Source organism: Anopheles coustani, chromosome 3 (genome assembly GCF_943734705.1).
Source record: "Anopheles coustani chromosome 3, idAnoCousDA_361_x.2, whole genome shotgun sequence".
In the NCBI taxonomy this organism is placed as follows: Eukaryota; Metazoa; Arthropoda; class Insecta; order Diptera; family Culicidae; genus Anopheles; species Anopheles coustani.
In genome coordinates, this window is record NC_071288.1 from 30,662,771 (window position 1) to 30,686,332 (window position 23,562).

Sequence of the window (23,562 nt, forward strand, 5' to 3'; positions counted from 1 at the left end):
TGAGGTGTTTTGTATTTCACTACCCCCCTGTACCTCGTCTTTCTCTCCCTAATTTGATCCGATGATCGCTTCGTGTAAAAGAGCTCCCCCCCGTGTTGTCCCTTCGCCTTTCCCACAGCCACACCACGGACGGTGCACCATGGTGCAAGATATGCAACTCTTATTACTGCTGTTATTTTCCCTCGGTTTGAGTTATGCTTTTGTTGCAGCAGGTATTGTGTGTAGGACGGTCTTTCTCATATGTTTTTCTTTTATTTTGAGCCTCGCTGTCGGTCGCGTTTTTCGTGTTCCGTGCCGCATCCAGCATCGCGGGTGTGTTGCTTTGTTTTTGGTCATTTTTGCTTCGCCCGCCTGCTTCGCCCGACCCGGTCCCGGTGAGCCGTGATTTTGGGCAGAACGTCCAAAGGCGGCCCGGCCAAAGGGAACCCTGAACCCGTTCGGATCGGTGAACGCTCCGGGGGGGGGGGATGGAATGGTATGTAACATGTTATAGGAACACTTACGCAGCGTGCATCCCGCCGACTGCCAGCTTCCTCCCGAGCGTACTGGGATGCCGATCTTATTTAAATGTGCGGCGCCTTCGGTTGCCGGGAGGAGGTCGCCGATTGTGGTTTCCATTCACCTCCCGACCCTCCACGGTTTCCAATGTTGCGGTGCGGTGTGCCCACGGTCGTTCTTCAATTATGCACAGCTCCGTGGCTGATGTATGAGGACGGTTTCGGGATGAATTTCAAGTGAAAAGGAAGAAACAAAGATAATGTGGAACATTAGGCTTTCGAAACGGTGGACAAGTATTGTTATTTGTTATGATCTCCGAATCAATCAAAATAAAAAGTTGATCCTGAACATGGCTCAGATACCAGAAAGACATCCGTAACGTTGAAGCAATACAAAACTCTTCAAAACAAAAATTGGAAATATTTAAAGTTTTAAAGCTGTATTTAGCTGAGTCATGGTAAAATATAAATCACGAAACTAGGCCCTGGAAAAGCTCAATCGACTGTTAGACATTTCAATTTCTTAGTTCATATTGATACAGAATTGCAAACATGTTTAATATATAAAATGAGCTCCAAAAATCAGTTCGTTTCTCTAGGGATTTCGAAGTGGAACAACTGATCGCAACCATCCTGCCCCCCTCCCGGTACAACCACATTTATGGCAGTGTTTGATTTCATCTGGCTTCTTCTGATTCTGTCAAACATTAACCACACTTTCGGGCCGAACATTGGCACATCGTAACGCCACCGCGCTCGTGCGCCTGCACATACGGCAACCGCAAGAACTATACAGAAAAAAAAACCCCATCCCAAGGCGACAGGACCTTTCGACCTACCTTCCTTTTCTTGTTGCCGATTCGCCCTTCGCACCTTCCATCCGAGGGTGCATGCTTTCTTCCCCCGCTGCGGTACGCTTAACATTTCATCGCCTCGAAGACAGAGAGAGAGGGAGAGAGAAAAAGAATGACAAAACTGGCAGGACATAGGAAACGCAAGGCAGAAGAACAAGTGCTTCAAAAGTGTACCCCCTAAGGCTCACCCCCTACCTATCTGCTCCTTTCTCCCGGTATGCTTGATGTAATGTCAATGTTCCGTTAAATTTTGGCGGAGACTACTTTTGCAATATGATAACCCAACCCGAGCCCCTGCCCGAGCCCCACACCCTTGAGTGGCGCCCAAACGCGCCCCTCGCACATCCCTTCCCAGTGGAGAAAAAATACGCAAAAGAGGTAACCCGCTGAAACCGCCACCGACCGTCATCCCGATAAGACGTACGGATTACGAACAGCCGAACAGCGAGGAGCCCAAAAACTGCACTGTCCGGCTTTCTAAGGCCGAGGTTGGGGGAGGGTGCAAGAAGGCGGGCACCGTTGGAACGGCAAGCCTTAGCGGCTCTCGTAGTGTGACAAAACACGTTTACGGATCGATTTTGACAGCTATCTGATACGTCGACAATGCGTCGGAATGGAAAGCGACGGAGAGTCCCATCGATGCACGTCCCGTGGAAAGGAAAAGGTTGACGGTATGACCGGTTGGCAAAAGGGAGGCAGAGCGATGGGATGGGATACAAAGACCAAAAAAAAAAAAAACAATGAACCAAGAACTAAGGAGCCGCCTCCTGCCGAACGCCCGTCCTCATCGGTTTATCGGTCGAAATGGTGCTAGGTCAGGTTGGCGCAGTCGAATACAGTCAGCTGCATCGAACATCGTCACTAACGATGGTCTTGGATGAGTTTGAGAATTAAATTAAAGGGCAAATTCAGCTAAGACAATATTCTATTTTTTGTGGATTGTGATTTGATTACAAAATGTTGCCTGTTGCTTGAAAAAATCAATTTTTAGATTCATAATATTTGTATGAACAAAAAAAAAACTGAATAGAACAAAAAATCACGCATTTCATTTTTATTTTACTAAACTTCAAACAACTTTCTGTATCAATTAATAATTTTAATTCAAGAATCAAGGCAATTTCAAACGTTTGAACTCCTAGTGTAGTTTATAACTCACATTAGCATTGTTAATTAATAAAAAAACCGCCAAAAGAAACAATCCTTGGCGATGCCTGCATTTTAAGCACAGAATGTTATTCTTTATAGCCATATTATGAGATCTAAATTGCATGTTTGAAAGGTTTCATTCTGCAGCCAAATTAATTTACACAAATCATCGTGGGAAGTCTAATATTATTAGCTTTGTCGTTTGCTGTATCTCTTCATCGTTCAAAAAAAAATTCTTCGCTTTTCTAATCAACACAAGCGCTGCTTCTCGTTGTTAACGTGAAGTTGTTGAAATGAAACCTCACCACGGGAAAACAGTAAAATCGTGATCTTGATAGTTTTCCCTAAGGTAACACTAAACAAAAATCAATAGCTACAGAAGAAGTCAGCTCCAATTTGATGCACCCGAGCCGCGGGAAGGAAAAAAAACCAAAGCAAAACCCTCTGGTGGGCGGTTGGTAACAGCCAGGGAACGACAAATTAAGGAAGAAAAGCATTCGTCGGCGGCGAGAGGCCGGCCTGAGAAAGATGATGCACCGCAAAAATCGCACCCCGTCGGCAGAAGGAAGCCGTGGACTCTCGTCGGCTTAATCGACTTTTCGGCCAACACGGGCAGCCTCCTGCCGAAGCGGACTCGCTCGCATATGTTATGCAGGCAAAAAAGGTGAATAGCCTGAATTGTATCTCCCTGCCCCTGGCGCGCTGAACGGCAGGAGTGGGGAGGCGGGAAAGGGGGAGGCTCGAAACCTCTTCGGTTTCTTCGTCGGCCCGCGGCGTGACGTTTTTGGATCGAACCACCGGGCACCCAAAGGGGTGCTAAGCTGTATAAGGACACAAGAAACCGCCGGAGAAAACCTCAAGCAACCGAAAATGAAGAAGAAGGGGGAAAAAAGGAGAGAATCTCCTTTGCGGATCATTTGATTGCATCTGAAAGGTGGGGGAAGGGGGGGAAGAAGGGTTGCAATGGCGTACGAAGCGTCAAGGGGCGACCTAAAACAAGCAACCTCAGCGTACCACCACCCTCCCGGTTCCTTTCCCGCCCACCACCTTCGTCCACCAAACCAGGCGCTGCCTTCGGTGGCCGGACTTGGCAACGGTAGGAACGAAATAAGTCATTATAAATTCTAAAATGTGGTCCATACTTCCATTTCAGCACGTCCTAAAATTCGCTGGCTTCGAAATATTTCTGCTGATACCGTTGGAATTCTCACCAGCACCAGAGTGAAAAAGTATTGTGCTCCCGCGTTGTTTCTTGCAGAAAATTTGGTTCCATCGTTCGAAAACCCGTGATGTGCCTACTTTGAGGAAGGTGGATTCGATTGGATGATTTTGGGTTGATATCACTTCACTTTCCGTGCACTTGTACACGGTCCCTATGGTGCTAGCAGCAAGCGCAAAATCAAGCTTTCGATGGAATGCGATCGTGTTTTTTTTATAATGTCATAACATACAGCCATAAAAATCGCAGATTAAAAGCATGTTGGATCGAAATTAGCAAAACATTTCCTATTCTGATGTACCAAACGTTGATAGTACTTTCATACAGGTGCGCTGGCAGGGCTAATACACTGTTCACATAGTTTATTCTACTTCGTATTAGAACATTCTGAAAGACATTTGGAAAGGAAGGGTTTGGCAATTATCTACAACAAATCAAAAAAAGTCCATAAATGCTCGAATAAATGTACTTTTGGTACTGAAATTCGTTAAATGCGCCGCCAAAACTTGGTTTTAAATTTTATTTTTAGTTGTTCGTTTCTCATTCTTTTGAATTTTGGTTTTTTTAAATATTAGATTAAATTAGATACCGAGTGTTTCTAGTTTAAAAAAGATACCAAACATATTTGATATATTTCTGTGAGCCCTGACGAAGTGTTGCATTAAATCTGCTGTAAAGCTTCTTCATGCTACCTTTCCAAATCTGTTTTGTATTTTTAAATTCTTTTTGCACATGGAAGAGGTAAATTTTTCAATTTTGTTTTCCAGTATTGATCATAATTTCATTTAAAACTTGTTCAGATTGAACAAATCTCAACACCCCTGATTGTAGTCACATGTTAGCATCCATATGTTCACGAGCCAGCACTTTTGGCGATGTTGCATGTCTTTCTAACTCGTGGATCGCTTGTTTTAGACACACATACACAAGCGTTAAACCGAGAAGCATATGCGAGTAGATCCTTCATCATCGCACGTCAACCTGCAGCTAAAGCTCCGACGGCATCCAGCCATGTAGGTTTTTATTCTGTCGCTTCTACTTCTTCCTTCTGCAGGCCCCGACAAAACGTAAAAGGTGGAGCAGAGGCGAGAAAGGTAGCGAAAATCACGGCCCCAAAGTGGTTCACCCCTTTCCGGGGTGGACCTGGCAACGGTAGCAAAAACGCAACGCAAAGTGCATCGTCTCCACCGCGCCACCGACCGCCGCCTTGGGTTCTATGCTTCTCCCACCGCACCTACCCAGTTCCCTTTAGGTCCAAGCTTCGTCAGTCGGTTCGCAATCTGATCGTACGAGCGAAATAAAACACACGAAGCCTAACAACCCTCCCCCAGCACCGCAACGGACCTTTCCTGTGACTAGGGACCGTTGGAATGTTCGCTCGAAGGGAAGCTTTGGGTGATCCAGCAGTGAGCTCCACTTCTCAAAAAACAAAGAAAAAATTAGACGAACGCAACTAAAAACCAAAAAAAAAAACAGTCAACGTCTCTCTCCTGACCCAAAGTGCATCATCAGAAATTCGAGTTCAAGGCTAAGGCTAAGTTCTAACTCTCTAACCTTCATCACTCTCGGCTCGTGTTTGGTGTTTTTATTTCCTTTTGCTCTCGACTCCGTCTTCTCGAACCGAATTCGTTCTAATTCGTACTTTTACAGCTCCCGGACGCGTCTTATCTTCCCTATCTATTGCCGGATTGTGAGAGTTTTGTTAATTTTCTTCCCATCGCCGGTGTTCTGGTTGCTGCGATCGCTCGTTTTTTTCCCACTCCTGTTTTCCTTGCGCCGTGCTGCACCGACTGATGCAACCGTGGGATTCTTGTACTGCATTAGAAATTCAACTCTTTCGGCCGATCTTTATCACTGGTAATTATTGCTCCCGGGAATGCACTCGAAGCGTTTGACTGTTTTAATCGTTTCTTTTGGATTTTGTTACTTCCACTTAACAGGTAGCTGATTGTATTCTGTCATAAAAGTATTAACGATTAGAACTAATCCATCTGAAATTACCAGACTTACTCCAAAAGGGTTTTTGTGTCATTGATACTTTAAAAGTATCTATACATCTTGTATTTTATTATTCCATTCCATTTTTCTTTGCACCCTGCATGTTTTATTTATTTTCCCCCCAGAGTCGCACAGTTCGCCAATTTTACTCTTCCAAAACAAAGATACACATTGCGGCAGATTCCACGATGACTTATAAGGGGATAACTTTCTGCCGACGCAAAAGGCTCATCTGCTTGTTGTTTTTTTTTTCTTTTAATATATTTTTGCCATCTCAATGTAGGTCAGCGGAATGATAATTTCCCCCATCGTGTTGGGTGGCAAAAGCCGGATCACATGGAGACAAATCACAGTGCACATGTTTTCCCGCAATGTCCCATGCCGGCCGGGAGAGTTCGATGGCAAACGGTTTTGTTAGCTTTAGTTTTAAATGCTTTCCCCGTTGGCTCGCCAAACGGGTCCAATGCAGATGCAGAAAGGAAAACAAACAAACCCCGTGCCCACCATGCCCGAGCGGAGGTGCAGTGCACTCGTCATTCCTCATTTGCAACGCCACCAGCAATTCTCCCTCCCTCGGCGTTATGTGTGCGTCGTCCGTGAGCCCTACCTTGAGAGCATCGGACATTTGCCATCAACCGGCTTTCGGTGTCGCTGCAAAGAAACTGCAATCTCACAAACCAATCATATCCGTTTTATTGCACAAATTGCATCATCATCAACAGCAGCAGCAGCAGCAGCAGTGGCGACAACATCAACATCGCTCGCCATCCAGGCCACCGGAACTGCAATCGAAAGCACTTTCCAGCTGACCTTCTTCGGTTGGGGACGAACGCGGGCAATTTATGCTCGCTCATTGCGGAATCGTTTAATTTCCTTATGCACACAAATCACGAACCTTCGGTATCGGGCTTATCAAATGGTACTGGCCCACTCCGGGAGTGTAGGACAGGATATGCGGAATGGGAAATGCAATCTCCCCGGTTCGGATGACGATTGGTTTGGCCGCGGGTATCATTTTGGACATCAAACGCCACCCCCGTTCGCTCGGCGTGGATGAGTTTGCCGATTGCTTACTCTATCGGGGAATAAAAACAGATTTCGATACGGTTGGAAGGGGGATGATATGTAACTAATCTGTGTCTTTCTACGAACACTATGTCATGCAGATTAATGTTTGAGCTGTCTTGAAAAATAATTATCTATCCATAAAATTTTCTCAACAGAACACATTTGTAACATCCTCATGCCGTTTGTGAAACCAAATAATGTTTCTTGTTGCGACACGTGAGTAGCTACAATGTGCTAAAAGTATATATTTTTGCTGCAAAACAGATTGCGTTTGAAACGGAGGGTAAATGAAACTTATCCCTTGGCCGTTCGAACCTCATTGATTAGAAACCAGCACGGCAGCAAAATGCACATTGAAAACACTACACGGCCACCGGCTCCCACACGGTGCGCTGGCCTTTCTGCAAGCAATATAAATTGTCGTCGCCTCTCTGTCAAGTTCATGTTAGCCGCCGTCCATAAAGTGCATTCGTTACACCGCCATCTAAAAAACCAATCGGTACCGCGCCGAAAGGGTTTTAATCCTTATGGCCTGTGGACGCCGTTAAGGAAGGACGGGAGAGAGTGCCCGACGCGGCACAAACAGCAAATATCCCATGCCGCCCCCATTCAACCGTGCGACCGTGCTTTGGCTCCGGAGGCGGAGGAGCAATAAAGAAAGTGGAACGGGGAGGGGCGGAACGGCTACACCAAGATGCCGGCACTGCCGCAAACGTTCAGGGACAGTCCTGGTGACCCGCGCGCAAAGGCTGGTCACCGTCTCGAGACCCGGCCCGACCACTGACCATCGCTTGGATTCACTTTCCGAGGGTTATTTTCGGCCGAGGGTCGTCTGTAGAGGAGGTGGCGGCTGGCGGTCCGTGTTTGGTTTGATTTATTCGACTTGACGTAACGCCCGGTAACTGCAGGATAGTTACCAGCATGTGTGTGCCCCGGCGCTGGTTTGCATTTTCCTTTTCCGGCATCGCGGCTCGAAATGTCCCCGGAACGCATTGGCTTTCAGTGCATCGATTTCTTCGTTCACCTACGATTAACACACAAATTGTGCACCCTCGCGTCATCCTTCGGCTAGTAGTGGAGGGAAAGTTCGGATGAAAGGCACCTGGACATTTGGGGCGCAGCTTTGCAGTCGAACTTTGTCCAGGTACATGTGTTTCTAAATGGAGTTGTCCATTCTAGCGAACTTTCTTCAAACATAACGTCAACGGGAAACCCCCATTCGTTCTTTCGGTCGAGAAACCATGTGCCATGTTCAACATGCAATTGCGATGGATTTATGGATGAATCAGCGTCGTCGCAAGGAGTTTGCCCGGTGGTCCAGTGTGTAGCTATTGCATTGACCGTCACCGGTCGCCCGCCGGGCCGTTCGCTATAGTTGTAGGTTCCGTATTTATTTTATTATTGTCCCTCGTTGAACTACCTCTGTACGTCCTTCTGTACTGGTGCGCGGTTTCCGTTTAGATGATGTCACTTGGAAGCTTGTTCACAAGATATGGAAGTTAGACGGTCGATTAACTTCCTTGGCTTTCTTGAATGATTTATACGCTAGACGGTCTGATTTGAATGCTTACAAACTTGCTAATCGTCAGTGTTGGACAAAAAAGGCATGAAACCGATTCCTGAATCCTTCACGTAAGGTTACGGTGTAAATCGTCAGCCCAAGAATATTACTTTAACCAAAAAAAAAAAAAGCCTAAGAATATTACACTATTGAAATAGAAATTGAAATTAAAATTAAAAAAGACATTCCGAATATAAATAACAAGCACTTTATGGCATTTTTTCCTAATTGAAACGATCGTTGGAAAACGTCTCCGTTCGGTATCTAAATTTTTTTTTTTGTGTTTCTTTACAAACATTTGTAGACTTGTTCTATCTAATCAAACTGTAGCTGAACTTTGGACTGATTTGGTTGGATACAATCACTGATTCCAACAACATACTGCAACCTAACATTGAGAGTGATTTGTACAGTCCTACGGATACCTTCAACGCCCAAGGCCGTTACCTTTCGGGGCTTTCATGTGACAAGCTTGTTGCAAGGAGTTCACCTCCGATTGCCCACCAGGCCCATCCATCGCCCGAATGATACAACTCCGTTCGCAACGACGATTAACCGCTAACCGCAAAATGTCAATCAATAAAGCATATACCTTCCTTTGCCATCATTTTTTTTTTGTTTTTACTTTTTGCTTCTTTCATGTTGCTCCACAGCATAGAACCCGCCCCGTCTAGCCTAGGCCTAGGCTGTGGTCGCAATCGATCGCGCTGCACACCACCGGTTAACGGATTGCAAACCGCAGCAAAAACATCTGACCACCACGGTGTGGGTCCGGAGGAAAGAGAAGGTAGTAGGAAAAATAAAAAAACACAATCTTCCACCACTACCACCGCAATTGAGCCCTCCCCCGCCCGACTTCCGCGGGGTCGGACCGTTTCCGAAGCAGCGAAATTCGGACCACATTAACCCTTGCCGTCCGGTGCAACGGCGTGCGCACCAAAAGAGACCCCAGGTAGAACTGCTCCCCGAGCCCACGGCTCCTTGTGCCCCATGATGATGTTATGCGAGTGTCATTTGTCAAACATCAACCGGATCGAAAATTGGGCCCCTGTCACCGAGTGCGTGGTCATAGTTCTGCGGGGGGGAGGGCGCTTTATGCACTGGTGCTCCATCAATCATGGCGCTTTTTCGTAGGGGGTGCACGTACGAACTGGTCGCAGGTACGTTGGTAGGATTTTCTACATCGAAAACGCATTGACCGGCATGGGCTCCATGGGGTACTCGTTGCAAATTTCTTATAAGTGATCATTTCAATACCTGTCTTGAAGAAAATTGTAAAATAGGCAATGTAAATGCATTATTCACTTTTGAAACACCACTTTGTATGATCCTGCTTATTGAATTTTAGAGGGGTATGACGTTTCTAGAATTTTTTTTTTCTAAATTTACTCCGCAAAATGTTAGATCTGCTGTTTCTCTCTCTCAATGCTGTAGTATTAGAACACCTAGCCATAACTATTCCAATAAAGTTTTTCTTATTTTTCTCTGCATTTATCTCTTCCTTTAAAAGAATGTTAAAATGAAACAGTTTGAAGATACTCTCTTTTCAAATACCTACTGATTTTTACGGATAATGTTTCACTTTCCACTTTGCATGTGGTCCATTTATCCATTTCCAATCTGTTCGTTTCTAAATATGCTCCTTCTCGTCGAGTTTTAAAGTAGGAGATGGCATCTGAAAAAACGCTACCAGTTTCGATAATTTTTTATCAATAAACAAAATTATAAAGTAAAAAATGTAACAATTAGAATAAAACATCAAACATACTCCTGAAATAATTCGTCTGTGTTCTTGGTATCTTGATTTGTTCGGGGCAAAATAATTTTTAAAATATCCCCTTTATGAGTGTTTGCCCTTGACTTTTTTACATACTTACTAATGGTGCCAAGTGCGGGCCGGTATCATCTTTCCAGACGTCTTTTAGCCAGAAGAAAACAAAACTTTGCGATGCTCGCGAAGACTACCGGAAGACGGGCGACCATAGGGCGCAAATAAAAAAGGAATGCCTACACCGGCCCGGACACGAACGATCATGTGTTGAGCGCAGCGTTCGGAGTTGCTGTTAGGGAAAGCGAGAAAAAAAAGGACGATCAGATGTGCCGTGGAGCTCCGTGGGTGGTGTGGACGCGCGAACACCGAATCTAGCTCTCCCGCAAGCGCCATCTCCATGATGCAACGCGCTGAGATGAACGCGATTTCGACGCGACGTCGCGAGCAGGTGAGCAGCAGATCGCACATCGTTCGCTCTTGCTGGCCCCAACCATCGGGCAAACTAACGCCAGGCGCGGCGGCCCGGTGGGGAGCTGTTGCCGGTGCACATGCAAGCGTGCGATTGCCGTGAGATGGGGAGCATGTTGGCGTCGCCGCAAGTGCAGCGGCCAAAGAGAAGCTCGGCCTCTCGAGAAGCGGACGGAGCAAGTAAAAAGGCTTCATTCCGCAAGCGACACCGCTGCCGGTCGGTTGTGTCGGACGAAGGAGGCTCACGTTGCGTTCGTTCGCTCCGTCGTACGCCGATTTGTCTTCGAGTGCAGTTGGGGTCGTGGCGTGTTTCTTCTACGGGCTGCACCAAGGATCCCTGAGAAATCGCATCTTTCGCTTTACTTTGGATTCCTGATTGCGTGTGAACCGGCCAGTGGGGGAAAGTGTGAAAGGCGCGTGTGAAGCAATTAGGATACGTAGGATTGTACATACCAGTCCGTCCCGTGATAGCGTTCCTTCGTCCTGGCGTGATTTCTTCTCGGGAGCCTTCGAGTGCGGCGTCGATGGCCCTTTTCGGGTACTATATTCACCTGGTGAAGTGAACATGCTTGATTCAGCGATAGCTAGGAAACGCCATCGTCGTCAAGTTCCGGTGGCAGCGGCACACACGCGTGCCGGTTACGTGAATTGATTTGTTAGCCTCGAGGACTGCTCCAAGTACCCTTCCGTGCACACTCTTTACCAGCTTATCAACCTTTGCCCGTTGCGATCTTTGGGCGAACTCTTGTTTTATTATTATCATTTTTTTTTTTTAAAAGAACAACCGTTCTAGGGGAACGTTCTCCCCAAAGTGCGTGGGTGAAGCGAAAAAAGGAAAATTAAATTACCAAGTGCTTGTGCGTACCGCAACGTGGCGCGATGGGTTTCAACATTTGACCGGCAAAATTGCGGAAGTTTCTCAGTTCGGTGCGGAGTCGACCCCGTGCACATCAGTTGCAGAGCGATTGCTGCAGGCATTCCGTTGCAGTTGCACCGTCCGTTACCATCTCTTCATCCAGGAGGTTTACGCAATCCTGTGGCGAGAAAGTGCCCTGAGTGCTTCCCTGTCGGTTTCTGTGTGACCGGCTTGCAACTGTGAGATTGACAAAATGTTTTGAAAAACGTATGAAAACTTCTCCATTATAAACCGACCATCAAAACATTGTTCAAAGTTATACTCGGAAAAATTGTGCAAATATACAGAAAATAGCAAATGAACGATGCAAAACAACCTATCTGACGTTAAAACGAAAAACGCATCAAAAATATAACGAGTGATTATTTCTAAAAACAAGTCCATACTACACCGGTGCTAGACAAGTGAATTGATCGTGAATTTGAAAGAGTACAGGGAAGAGCATTTCTTTCGCAACAACAAACCGCGTGCACTCGCAACTGCATCTGTGGGCCACAAATAATACCTACGGCCACATAAACTCATACACGCACGTACATACACACGTACACTTAGCCAATAAAATTACATGCAGTGCAGTTGGAAGAACGCGAAGCGCACTTCATAGTAGGTCAAGGTAAGTGATGACTTTCTTTTCGTTTGACCTTACGGTTTCCCATTTTCTTGCTTCTTTGTTGGCTGGATCGTTGGGTTATACGAATCACACACACATACACACACAGGCAGAGTTCAATGAAGGATCATGTAGGTTTTTTGTTTTCATGTTTAAGGATCTTTCTCTTTAAGGTTTCAACATCTTTATTCGCATCAAGTTAATGCATTAATGCAATTGTAATGACGAGCCTTTTGCCTTTAACTGAACTTTTTTTAGCTTTGTTGAAGATAAGGAAATTATTTTTAAATTTTTTGCAAAATTGTGCTCATTTGCTCTATATGATTCCCATTTTATTGCTCTCTTTAGCAATTCATCGATGAACATAGTTACAGTTAATCATGTAGGTTGTTACACAATTTTGACGATAAAGTCATACCACCGATAGCCACACGCGTTAAGAGATAAAAAATGCATTGCAACTGCTTACGATGCTTGTTTACCGTACAACTGGAAGTAAACATTTCATGCTGCATACCTGATCGTTCGAATTGCATGTAGGTTTAATGTTTTCGTTTAAAGTATTTCGTAAGAGTAGATAAAAAAGGGGGTATCCCTTAAACTGTGCCAGTGAGCGAAATTCGACCAGTAAAACGATCGGGTTTTTGCCACACTAAAGGGTGCTCGGGGGGAAGCATTCGGTGTGGCAACGCAAGGCTCGAGGTCGAGCCCTTCAGAGGCAAGTTCCTAGGATTCCTGTTTCCAACCGACCCTTGTGCCCGTTTCCTTTTCTGCTTTGCTACCATGTGTGCGGCCATGCGAGGAACGGAACAGGGGACTATTAAATTTAACCTTTTTCACGCGTTTAGTTCGAGTCCGAGTGTTTGATGGGTATCGTTTTATGACTGTAAAGCTGATACGGTTTATTTCTTTTTTTATTTGAACTCGATCTTGAATTTTACAATTCATATTCCTACTCCCCTGCCCGTTGCACCACGCCATGCTGCCGGTAGCATGCTTGGTAGTTAATGATGCAATTTTTATTTATGCTGCACGTGCACGTAGGAATTCTTCAGCAAATGCCTCGTTAACAAAAATTCGATAGCACATGGGTTTGTTTCATTGCCGTCCTGACTGATTTCTATTTCGGTGAAGGATGACATCCGAATGATTCTAATTTAAGCCTCTCGTGTGGTTCTTACGTGAATTGATTTATTAGCTACGAGGATGCAAGAGGATCAGACACAGTTGAAAAGTTTTAAATACCAACTCTCTTCGAAAAACCAGCCTCAGTCTTTGTAAACGTTAAGATAGTGTAAGGGCTGATTCATTACATTCCACGAATGGTTTAATGTTGATTGTTTCACTGTTTATCTTTCAGATGTTCCAAAGCAAAACACATCTCTTGCGGCTAGTAATAGTTCAGCACTTTTTCTTCTACATTCCGATTGCCGTTCTCGCCGGCAGTCTGGCAACTATGAACGGCACCGACTATCTGCTGATTGCACGATGTCGATCAAACTGTACGTACGATAAACAGGTAAGCATGCGATACTTTAAGTTACACGTGTCAGTGCACGAGGAGGAAGTGGATTAATCAATATTCTTACAGAAAGAAATGAATTGGCTTAGTAAGGCACTATTAGCAAATTATTAAGCTGCTGGGAAATTAAGTTGCATAATTCTACTATTTGAAAGTCATAACACATTTTATTTAATTTAGTTTGAATTTAATTAGTTTGAACGAAACGGAAAACAGAAAACGATGCAAAAAACATTACCACCAATTCGTAAAATTAAAAGTTTTACATAATTTTCCCCAATTTTCAGTGTAACAACAAATGCGTGAAGAACTATCTGGAAAATTCGGCGTACAAAAAATATGGCGACTGTCCACCGAAACCACCGAGCAAGCTGGACACCATATGCCTCAACACGTGCGACGGTCTGGACTACAAGTGTCCGGGCGTGGAACGGTGCTGCGAGCACTCGTGCGGCCAAAGCTGCCAGACGCCCCAAGGGCTGGATAAAATCAAGGGGCTGCCACCGGTGCCGTTCCACGTGTCGCTGCTCGAGAAGGGGCGCAATTACCGAACCGCACGGATTCAGTGGGACATGAAGCTGGAGGAGGAACCGAGCCCGACGTATTACGTCGTCGAGTCACGCTTCCACATCGGCAAGACGTACGCCGAGCACCGGATGGAGAACGACTGGCAGCTGCATATGCCGGGCAGCTTCATCCAGGACAATCTGGGCACGCTGAAGCGGTACATCGGCGAGCTGAAACTGAAGCCCGGCCGATGGTATCAGGTACGCGTGGCCGCTGTCAATGAAATGGGAACCCGTGGCTACTCGGTACACTCGCAACCGTTCCAGCTCAGTAAAAGTAAGCACCGGGTAGATGAGAAAATGGAAAACATTCACTTTATCGCGGGGTTTTCTACGTTGCAGGACCGAATCCACCGCAGCCACCGAAAAGTCTCACCGTTGGTCCGCTGGTGCTGAACGAGAACCGAACATACAACTGTCGCGTTTCGTGGAATCTCTCGAAATCGGATCTTCCGGTGGAGAAGTACAAGCTCAGCTGGAGCCTTTACCTCAACTATACCGGCAACCGCTCGAAGACGGACAACTCTTCGCTGTTCAAGGAGATGGCAACCATTACGGCGGTAAGTGTTGAGGTGCTGGAACCCGGCCGAAGATCTCCTTCGATCACCGACTCGATTGTTCCGCTTTTCCACAACAGCCTATCCGACACTACGACATCCAGGGACTGCTGCCCAATCGCTACTACTATCTTCAGATCCAAGCCATCAGCGTGTACGGCAAGGCACGTCTCAAGTCGGCAGCCAACCAATTGCTGGTGAACACCTCCAGTCCGCCTGGCCATGATGGCGTCGTTAATCTTGACAACCTGCTCATGGGTGACGCAGCCTACCGTCGACCCAAGGCACATCCTGGCCTGAGGGAAGGGTCACAGCAGCTGGCAGGCCGTGTCGGATCAGCCGGTATACCCACCGGAACGATCCGGCATCAGTTTGTCCTGCGCAAAACTGGTCTGACGGTACGGCTCAGCTGGTCCGAGAAGGGCTTCGGGCGCTACCGTGTACACATGTGTCGTGGAAACCGTGACTGTTTGATGACGGCTTCACGAGGGAACGGAACCCACTCCTGGCACGATGTTGTCCTGCGGCGCAATACGTACGAGTTCAACAAGCTCGAGTTTGACACACGATATACGGTCGGTGTGCGGATAGGTGGCCACCGACGTGGTCCCGGGTACGACATTGTTCGAACGTTTGGCACACCAAAGTGCGAGCAGATACCGAGTGACGAGCTGGCCAATGTTCTGCCGGCAAATTTGCCCCCGGAGTGCAACGTGTGAAATAAAATTCGGTTGACAGTTAAAACACGGAACGATAACTTCGTCACTGTGCAATGCAGATGTAGAACGTTTTCAGAGTTATCGTCGATATCTGTTTGATTGCTCCCGCTGTTCCATAGTAGTGTCTCCTGTTTTCCTATTGCCATCTGAATTACCATAGATCAATTGTGCTGCCATCGTTAGCGTGTAACCAATTTTTTTTAATATGCAGAGAGATGTCTAGTTGAAGAAAGTAAAATAAAATATTTGTGATTATACATAGGCATGCTAGAATGCTATGATCGCCATTATAACTGTTTTCTTTATTTTTATGTTCGATGTGATGTCATCGACCCTTCCATTCGTAATTCGTACAAGATACACAGCATGATGACGCCATCGCCGACCGGTCTCGAGCAAGGTCGCGTTCATACCCCTTTTATTTGTGTTTCTCATCGTTGGATGTAATGCGAGTACAATTTGCTGCTTTTTATAAAATATCTTGCATTTATTTAGCTTTTTAAGCGGACAATACATGGTTCGACAGATTAGATGTGAATGAGCTACCGCTAACTAACGTATTACACTACAGCTTCAAATAAAAACGGGACGTAAAAGTAGGCAACAGTATAGGATTAACCTCTGATGGCATTTTATAGTAGGCTCGATGCAGTTTTTCATGTACGTTGGTCTAAAAGAAATTTAGCTGCAATGTCATTGAACTCGTCGGCATAACGAAGGTGAATGTTATGTTTGCCATCCGGGAAAACGTGTAAGCTTCAAAGAAAAGAAAACAAGGTACGGTATTCATCTGGTGACACCCCCAATATAACGTAATTTAAAACTTACTCTGAGTTTTTTATGTTATTCAATAAATAAGGCACGTGCTCGGGAACGATCATCGGATCTTTAGCGCCATGTACGATCAACGTAGGGGCAGAGATATGTTTCAGTTTCTCACTGCAGATATCGCCTTTGCGTTCGTGATAGATACGTAGCAATCCGTCCACCCACGCTGACCACAGCTTTGGAAAGCCCTCAACGCCATAGACCCGTTCCATCGGTTCGCGCATTCTCGCCGACCATTTCTGTACATCTCGGATGTCTAAAGAAAGCAGGTGAAGCATCAGTGAGCAAAGAGCGCGGTATTTCCATGTGACTACATACCTTCGTATATCTTAGCCTCTGTATCCGATATGTAGGAATTCGATCCCCAAATAACCAATTTGTCCACTCGCTTCGGCTGGGTGGCGGCCAATATAAGCCCGGTAATGCCACCGTCACTCCAGCCCAGCACACCGTAGCGTTCGAATCCCAGCTGCTGCATAAGCGTCCCAGCTGCGGCGGCGTCACGCTCGTAAAAGTCGACGGAAAATGCTTTATCCGGTGGCCGCGATTTCCCATAGCCCGGGGGGTCCCAGGCAATCACCCGGTGCTGCGGGAGAAGCTCGGGAAGTCGCTCGATTTGCGGCTTGAAATCCGTCCATGCCGTGCCGAGTGCTCCGGGTAGCAGTATGACACCGCGCTCGCCCGCCCCTGCTTCGACGAAGTGTACGACATTGGAACCGATTTGGAGCTGGCGTTCCTTCGCCACCGGAGCCGTGTTGCACATCGAACGCGCTAAACTACCAACCAACGGTAAATGACGACGCGACGGTGACAACGGAAGTGTTGTTCTGATGAGTACTTCCAGATGCCTGCTGCGGGCGATGCTCGCAAATAGACGCATCTCTACGATGTTTCGTCCGGTTCTGAATAATTATTCCCAGTAAAACGGCCGGAAGGCACTTCGAGATTGATTAGCCGCGAGTGAAATTCTTTCAATGTGACTTTTTGCATTGTTTATTTTGATGTTAACAAAAGGAGAATAATAATCGTAATTCGTTAAGAATCTTGACCGACGCCTAACCAGCTTTGCATGAAGCACCTCGGTTAACGGCACAACAACTACCAACACACGTCGCGGATTCTGTGATCACCAACACCAACACCACATCTCGCCCGACGCGGGCGAAAACTTGAATTTGCCAACGGTCGGAACTCGGTTCGTTTTACCGCCTCTTGGGTTTTACCACCATGTAAATTGCCGGAATTCTTGCTGTAACTACATGACAGCAGCAAAAAATTAAATTTCTATCAACTGGGCGGTCTAGCCCCACTTAGAGACAAATACTCGAACAGACCTCGAAGAGGTCAGTGTGCGAGAAAGAGCGCGTTTCGCCCGACGACTTTCGGGAGCGAATTCGCTTTTTCACCAAACCAATTCGCCCCAACGTTCGGTTCGCGCGGCGATTCGAATCATTCGAGAAGAAGTGGTCCTCGCGAACGGACGTGTCGTCGCGTGTCGTTCGTATGTGCAAGTTATTTTATTGTGCAGACTTGGTGTGAAATACACTGAATTAGGTGTAAAACGTGACTTAAAGGTAAGTTTGTTGCAAAGGGACATCAAAAAGGGGGAAAATTAAGTGGAAAATGTGTTTTTCGGTCGTCTTAGCAGGGACGCCCCTTTGTGGAACGCTAGCGCTCCGCGAAGCAGGTTAGCCGCCATATTTCTTTCTCACCACTCGTGTCGAGTCGGTCGAAAAATCGATGTCGAGAAAATGGCGGCCTAATGTAGGTGTGCTCGATTTCTGGCAGATGTTCGAAAGGGAATTTTTCGAGGAATGCGAGTTAACAAATTTCGAGTTCTTTTGCCGCTATTGATCGATTGTTATGATGCTAAATACGACAAATAGGAATTGGAATTTATTTATCGCTAGATTTTTTAGAATATTGCATCTTTCCAATTATAACATGAAATGACGCCGTGTCAGGGGACGCTTACGTCATCACTCGCGTTGAACTATTCGTTCCTTTGGAAAATATAAGCTACTCTTCCAAGCCGGTCAATGGGAAAACTAATTTAGTGTAGAATTCAAACCACGCCTTGGTTTGTCGGTGGATTCAAGCCAATTTACAAGCGTTTTCTTGGGTTCTTTTCAACAGCTACCGTTAATTGCTTGCGAGCGGGAAGATAGCGTCGTCCAAGATGGCGGACGACGAGCAGTTCTCTCTGTGTTGGAATAATTTTAACACAAACTTGTCAGCGGGATTTCATGAATCGCTGCTACGGGGCGATCTCGTGGACGTGACGCTTGCTGCCGAGGGTCAGTTAGTGAAAGCACATCGGCTAATTTTATCAGTATGTTCGCCATATTTCCGGAAAATGCTAACGCAAGTGCCCGCAACACAGCACGCATTCAGTAAGTATCAATGAAGCTTTTTATCTTCTTTTTTTTTGTTTCAAAACACATTCAATGTATGAGCCCAAACTCTAATTCTATCTTATGTGTTCTGTACAGTTTTCCTTAAAGATGTCAGCCATTCAGCGTTGAAAGATCTCATACAGTTTATGTACTGTGGGGAGGTAAATGTGAAGCAAGACGCCTTACCCGCCTTTATCAGCACAGCCGAGGCTCTGCAAATAAAAGGACTGACGGAGACGGTGAGTGAAGATGATGATGAAACTGTTTGATCGGTCGGGACGCTGTTTGCTTATACAATGTTCGTTTTTACGTTTTATCCTACACACAGGGAGACAGTGCTCCAGCTCAACAGTCTCCTGCCAAAGAAGTAATAGCTGCACCACCGGCGACAATCAGCGTCCCTATCGCTACCGCCACCGGTGGATCTCCGCGGACGAAAGTACAACGTACCCGAGTACACTCCTACAAACTCGAATCGGAAGAGAGTGGTGATGACAAAGTACAAATTCAAGCCGGATCCTCCCACCATGTCACCGCGCAGCAAGTTCAGCAGCAGACGCAACACACGACCACGCAAAAGCGCACCCTGCAACAGCGTACCGTAATACCGATCCAACCGAGCAAGCGCACGAAATTGTCCGTCGCCTCTGTCGAGGCATTGGAAGCACCGGAAGCCACCCCGCAGGTGCAGACGGTGCAAATCGTGAAGCAAGTACTGGAACCGGACTACGTAGAAATACCTATCGAATCGATCAATGCCAAGGCTGAACCGGAATACGCGGACGAAACGGGAGAGATCGAAACGGTCGAAACGGAAGCGGAACAGGAACACACTCTAACGGAACACGAACAGTCGGTCGAACAGGAACAGGCAGATGACGATGGAAACTACGTTGAGGACGAATACGCTGAGATGGGCAAGTTCGAGGAGTCTTACTTCACCGAAGGAGAGGACGCGAAGGCTGGCGCATCTGGATTCGGAGACTCGTACACATCGGACGGTGGCACTGGCACGGAACAATCGGCACAAGGTAGGTGTCTTCATCATACTGGTATTGGTGGGCAAGAAATCAGTGGCGTCGGCATACGATTCTCATTGCTTAGGTCTATAATAAGTTCGTAAGACCTTTCGGGAGATTGATCTTTGCTTTCCTTGCGCTCTTTTGGTACAACATATCTTTTATCAGTTATGCTACTTATAACAGTAGTTTGAAAATGAATGATTAATGCCAAGGAAATTCCAGGGGAGTCGCTATTTTATTTTGATTTACTATTACTAACAGTTTTCAAGGTATCTTCGGCGTACAAATGACGTGTTTTCAAAGCGAACATTACTTTCGTGGAAGAGTATAGAAACACGCAGTGTATGAAATACGAAAATTTTCTTTTTGGGTAGAACTTCACCCTTGTTTTGTTAAGTGTGTTTTATTCTAAAATGATCGCGAGTGTGTGAAATCATCGAAGTTGATGATGTGTGGTGAAGAAGAACTTGGATGGACAATTGTGGTGCGGTTCCCGGGAATGTGTTATCAAAAAGTGCTTTGTTCTATCAGTGCAACGGTCAGTGCAGGAGATGCAAAGAATTGAAAAGAGGTAACAACATGTAAAAGGTATGTCTCAATATTATTTTGTTTTTGTTGACGACTCCCCAGTAAAGATCAATCGTTAATGTAAATGTATTCGGTATAAGAGGATTGCATTGATAAAAACGAAACGAAGAATTGTTTATGCAATGAGAATAGACACTGGCAATACTTTTTTCTTGGAGCAATTCTGAAGGATTGCAAGCAGAGAAGGTACGTTGACAACTTTTCATCTACCCAGACTTGCTGCATTCTTCATGATTTGCAATGGTTCATTAAACCACTGAATGGATTTATGCTACACTATATTTTAAATAATATCAAATAAATACACACTATATGCCTGTCAAAACGCGGAAGTCGGTAATGCGCATATCAGTTCGCCCTAAAGTAAATTCGTTATTTGATATAACAGATCGGTTCGGTATTCGGTAGGCACGCTAGAAGACTTCCTTCGCGGTAAAAAATATAGCTTTTTCTTGTTGAAGGGTCATTTGATTACGATTAAAAGATTAAAAACGATTTAAATGTGGGCGTAAGAACTCGTGTAATAATTTCAATCAAAATGTTCATTTGGTTTTCTAATGTCCACTCAATTGATTTGTTTTGCCTTTACTATGTAGCTAAACGGTTTAGTAAGAAACGAAAGTTGGAAATCGGTACGAGAAACGCATTATTACGGTTGTCACCAAAGTGAAATTAAAGTGCGATGCCTTAAGTGGCATGATAAACTGTGAATACTGTTGGTAGGTAAGTATAACAAGACGCTGCAAAGTTCCAGTCAACGGTTTCCCACGAGAAGGAATTGGAAGAACATATAGCAGAGAATTTCGAAAATCTGGTCCAGGGTTTTCGTAGGTAACAAAGGTAGCAGGTGGGTATAATCTTTATCTACTATTACTATTAGTATTTAAGTAGTTGGTAAAACTTAAGGTGGATACCTGAGAAAAATCGTTCGCTCCGTGTAGTTTCGCCTCGTCCTCAGCCGCGTATCTATTGTTAAATGTTTGCATCAGATGATCTTTCAGCTTCAGCTTTGGTTTATCATTTCATAAACAACGATCACATTTACTAAATTTGACTTGAATTATTTAAAAATTTAAAAGAATTTCACTTCTCCTCAAGCAACAAGATCATTTGATGCCAACATTTAATTACAGATGTTTGCTCAAAATGCTGGAATAATTCATGATATGAACACGTAAGTATTGAATAAACAGTATAAGCTCGAAAGGACCATAGAGTAAGGAAGGAATTTGAACTATTTCGGCGAATATTTAAATTTAACGAAAATTTATTGATTATGGAAACAAACTGCGATTGAGCAGTGCTCAAAAGTTTCTGCGTTTTATGATCCATGTTATTTTGTTCCAAAAACGGTATTGGATTGTTGAACACTGAATTGGCTGTTGCCGGGTTTTTTTTTGTTTTTTTTTTGTAGCCCACGCCCAAGCGGTGTACAATTGGTTCGTAATAAGCGATATTGGAGCTATTCTATCAAATATAATTATTCGCCATTGGAAGCTTTCGTACCTCAAGATATTTTGAGTTAGGTTAGGTTTGGTCTCATTAAATTAGTAGTTTTAAAGTCACGTAGTATGCATAGCTATGTGATTTAAATGTTTGCCGTTCTTTCCACAACTATTTTCAATATGTCGTGTGGAAGGTTCAAAGATGAAGAAAAATTTTTAAATTCGGTATTGGCAAAATGTTAAAAAATGTGGATTTCTTAGTTTTTCTTCAATTAGTTGACGAGAGATACGGATATATGAACAAGATCAACTGTCGTATCAGAGTATCTTTCAAATGAATATAGGACTTTCCAGATCCGATCTATTGTGATTATTTAAAATTTCGCACACTGAATGTGATGCGAAGTGTGATAATTTTTGTTTAATTTTAGTGGTTGATGTGTTGTCGAATCCAGCTGACCTCGCATAACTAAGTACCGGAGAGAGCTAGAACTGAACGTGAATGACGTTGAGATCTTGTGCATTTTCTTCTGGAAACGTATATTTTTAAGAGGAAATACACTGGCGATGAATGCATTGCATAGCAATTTTGGTCTTAGCTTTTCATTTCGCAAATTCCCTCACACATTGTATTTCTTCCACATATTGCCTTGGTTATGTCGCTCTTTGAACGCGTCAAACTCATGCCAAGTTTTGTTTTTTTTTTTTTTTCGTTGCATCTGCATGTCCATTTATAGATTCGCTATCGATGCAATTTTCCAAAACTGCTGATGCTTTGCCATCGGTAACCATAGAAGTTGGAAATGCGGGGAAACAAGGCACTATTCGGGTCAGGAAAGAGCTGTCGGCAAACCCGTCGTCTCCAACGGAGCGAATTCCTAGCGATAGCAGTCCTGCTGGCCGGGTGGCGAGTTGGTGCAAATCGGAAATATCTAACGGTCCGATCGATTCGAAAAAAGTTGAGGAAAAGAAAGCGCAGGTACCTGAGCAGACCGGTTCGATACCAAAGTATCACGAGCTGCGGAAAAACTATGGATCACCAGCAATGCGAGGTAGATGCATTTCTTGCTTCAATCAGAGCATGCTCCAGTCGGAGAGACAGCCGAAGACTAAAACCAAATGGGTAACCACATTTTGTCACGATTGTCCCGATAAGCCTTACCTGTGCATCCTGTGTTTCAGTAAGATACATTGCAATAAGCTGAAACCGGTACGAGGGAAATTATAATATTCGCTAAATTACGTACATATCCATGTTAATGTGGTCCATATATCGAAGTTAGGGAGTAGAGATAGCTTCGGTCTTTCACTTATTACCAAACCATTCCCAACACGCACTGGTGCGATCCTTTATTTAAATCATTCCTTAAGGCGATTGCTTTCAAAGAAAACAAATGAATTAACTTTAAAAGATTTGATAAAACCAGTTCATAATCTCTTATTAACTCGGTATGGACCGTACAATATTGGTATTAAAATGAATGTTTCTAGAATCGATAGTACTTCAGTTGCGTAATGAATTCTAATCCAAGAATCTCAAGAATCAATTGTAAAACGTTGTACCAAAACAAGACAAGTAGATTAATTTTGCGAGTATACCATTGGTACTCTTTACATTTGGTGTAATTTCTACCTTTTGAATTTGGCGTAGAACCGTAGTGGTCAATCTAAACAATACGGACTAATGAATTAATAGTACAACCGTAGCGGTCAATCTAAAGTGCAGTTTATTGAGGTGCCTTCTCGTTTCATCTATTCGTATTTTATTTTCAAATGTTGAATTAGTTATATTCCTGAATAAAAAT

The 23,562-nt window shown here is 44.8% G+C and overlaps 3 protein-coding genes across 31 annotated transcripts in view; 2 read left to right on the top strand and 1 right to left on the bottom strand.

The window, feature by feature from the left end:
* Positions 1-13,474: 13,474 nt before the first annotated feature.
* Positions 13,475-15,685, top strand: LOC131258884 (anosmin-1). Its single transcript, XM_058260277.1, has 4 exons — positions 13,475-13,633; positions 13,924-14,479; positions 14,545-14,762; positions 14,840-15,685. Exons 1-4 carry the CDS (start codon positions 13,475-13,477, stop codon positions 15,476-15,478), a joined length of 1,572 nt encoding a protein of 523 aa, XP_058116260.1. The 3' UTR covers positions 15,479-15,685.
* A 259-nt stretch (positions 15,686-15,944) lies between these two features.
* LOC131272720 (valacyclovir hydrolase) lies at positions 15,945-17,325 on the bottom strand. The gene is made up of 3 exons (XM_058274553.1): positions 16,625-17,325; positions 16,307-16,562; positions 15,945-16,234 (listed from the first exon to the last, which is right to left on the bottom strand). The coding sequence occupies exons 1-3, from the start codon at positions 17,184-17,186 to the stop codon at positions 16,135-16,137; spliced, it is 918 nt and encodes a 305-aa protein (XP_058130536.1). The 5' UTR covers positions 17,187-17,325; the 3' UTR covers positions 15,945-16,134.
* Positions 17,326-17,762: 437 nt separating this feature from the next.
* LOC131272578 (modifier of mdg4-like) overlaps positions 17,763-23,562 on the top strand; it is a 48,769-nt gene continuing 42,969 nt past the window's right edge. For 28 of the 29 annotated variants that reach the window (XR_009180141.1, XR_009180140.1, XM_058274368.1 and 25 more), the window contains exons 1-4: positions 17,763-17,880; positions 18,443-18,699; positions 18,799-18,941; positions 19,031-19,733. Coding sequence is in view for 27 of the 29 variants with exons in the window: in XM_058274368.1 (XP_058130351.1) it covers positions 18,486-18,699; positions 18,799-18,941; positions 19,031-19,733 (1,060 nt within the window). In the remaining 2 variants the exon portion in view is untranslated. Of the gene's footprint in view, positions 17,881-18,442; positions 18,700-18,798; positions 18,942-19,030; positions 19,734-22,494; positions 23,028-23,562 lie in introns of those variants that run through there. The other variant, XM_058274366.1, reaches the window with a different exon arrangement.

Coding starts and splice junctions, on each gene's coding strand:
- LOC131258884 (XM_058260277.1), top strand. CDS start 13,475: ATGTTCCAAAGCAAAACACATCTCTTGCGGCTAGTAATAGTTCAGCAC. Junction 13,634..13,923: donor ACTGTACGTACGATAAACAG/GTAAGCATGCGA, acceptor CCCAATTTTCAG/TGTAACAACAAATGCGTGAA. Junction 14,763..14,839: donor AGATGGCAACCATTACGGCG/GTAAGTGTTGAG, acceptor TTTCCACAACAG/CCTATCCGACACTACGACAT.
- LOC131272720 (XM_058274553.1), bottom strand. CDS start 17,186: ATGCGTCTATTTGCGAGCATCGCCCGCAGCAGGCATCTGGAAGTACTC. Junction 16,563..16,624: donor AGAGGCTAAGATATACGAAG/GTATGTAGTCAC, acceptor TGCTTTCTTTAG/ACATCCGAGATGTACAGAAA. Junction 16,235..16,306: donor AATAACATAAAAAACTCAGA/GTAAGTTTTAAA, acceptor TTTTCTTTGAAG/CTTACACGTTTTCCCGGATG.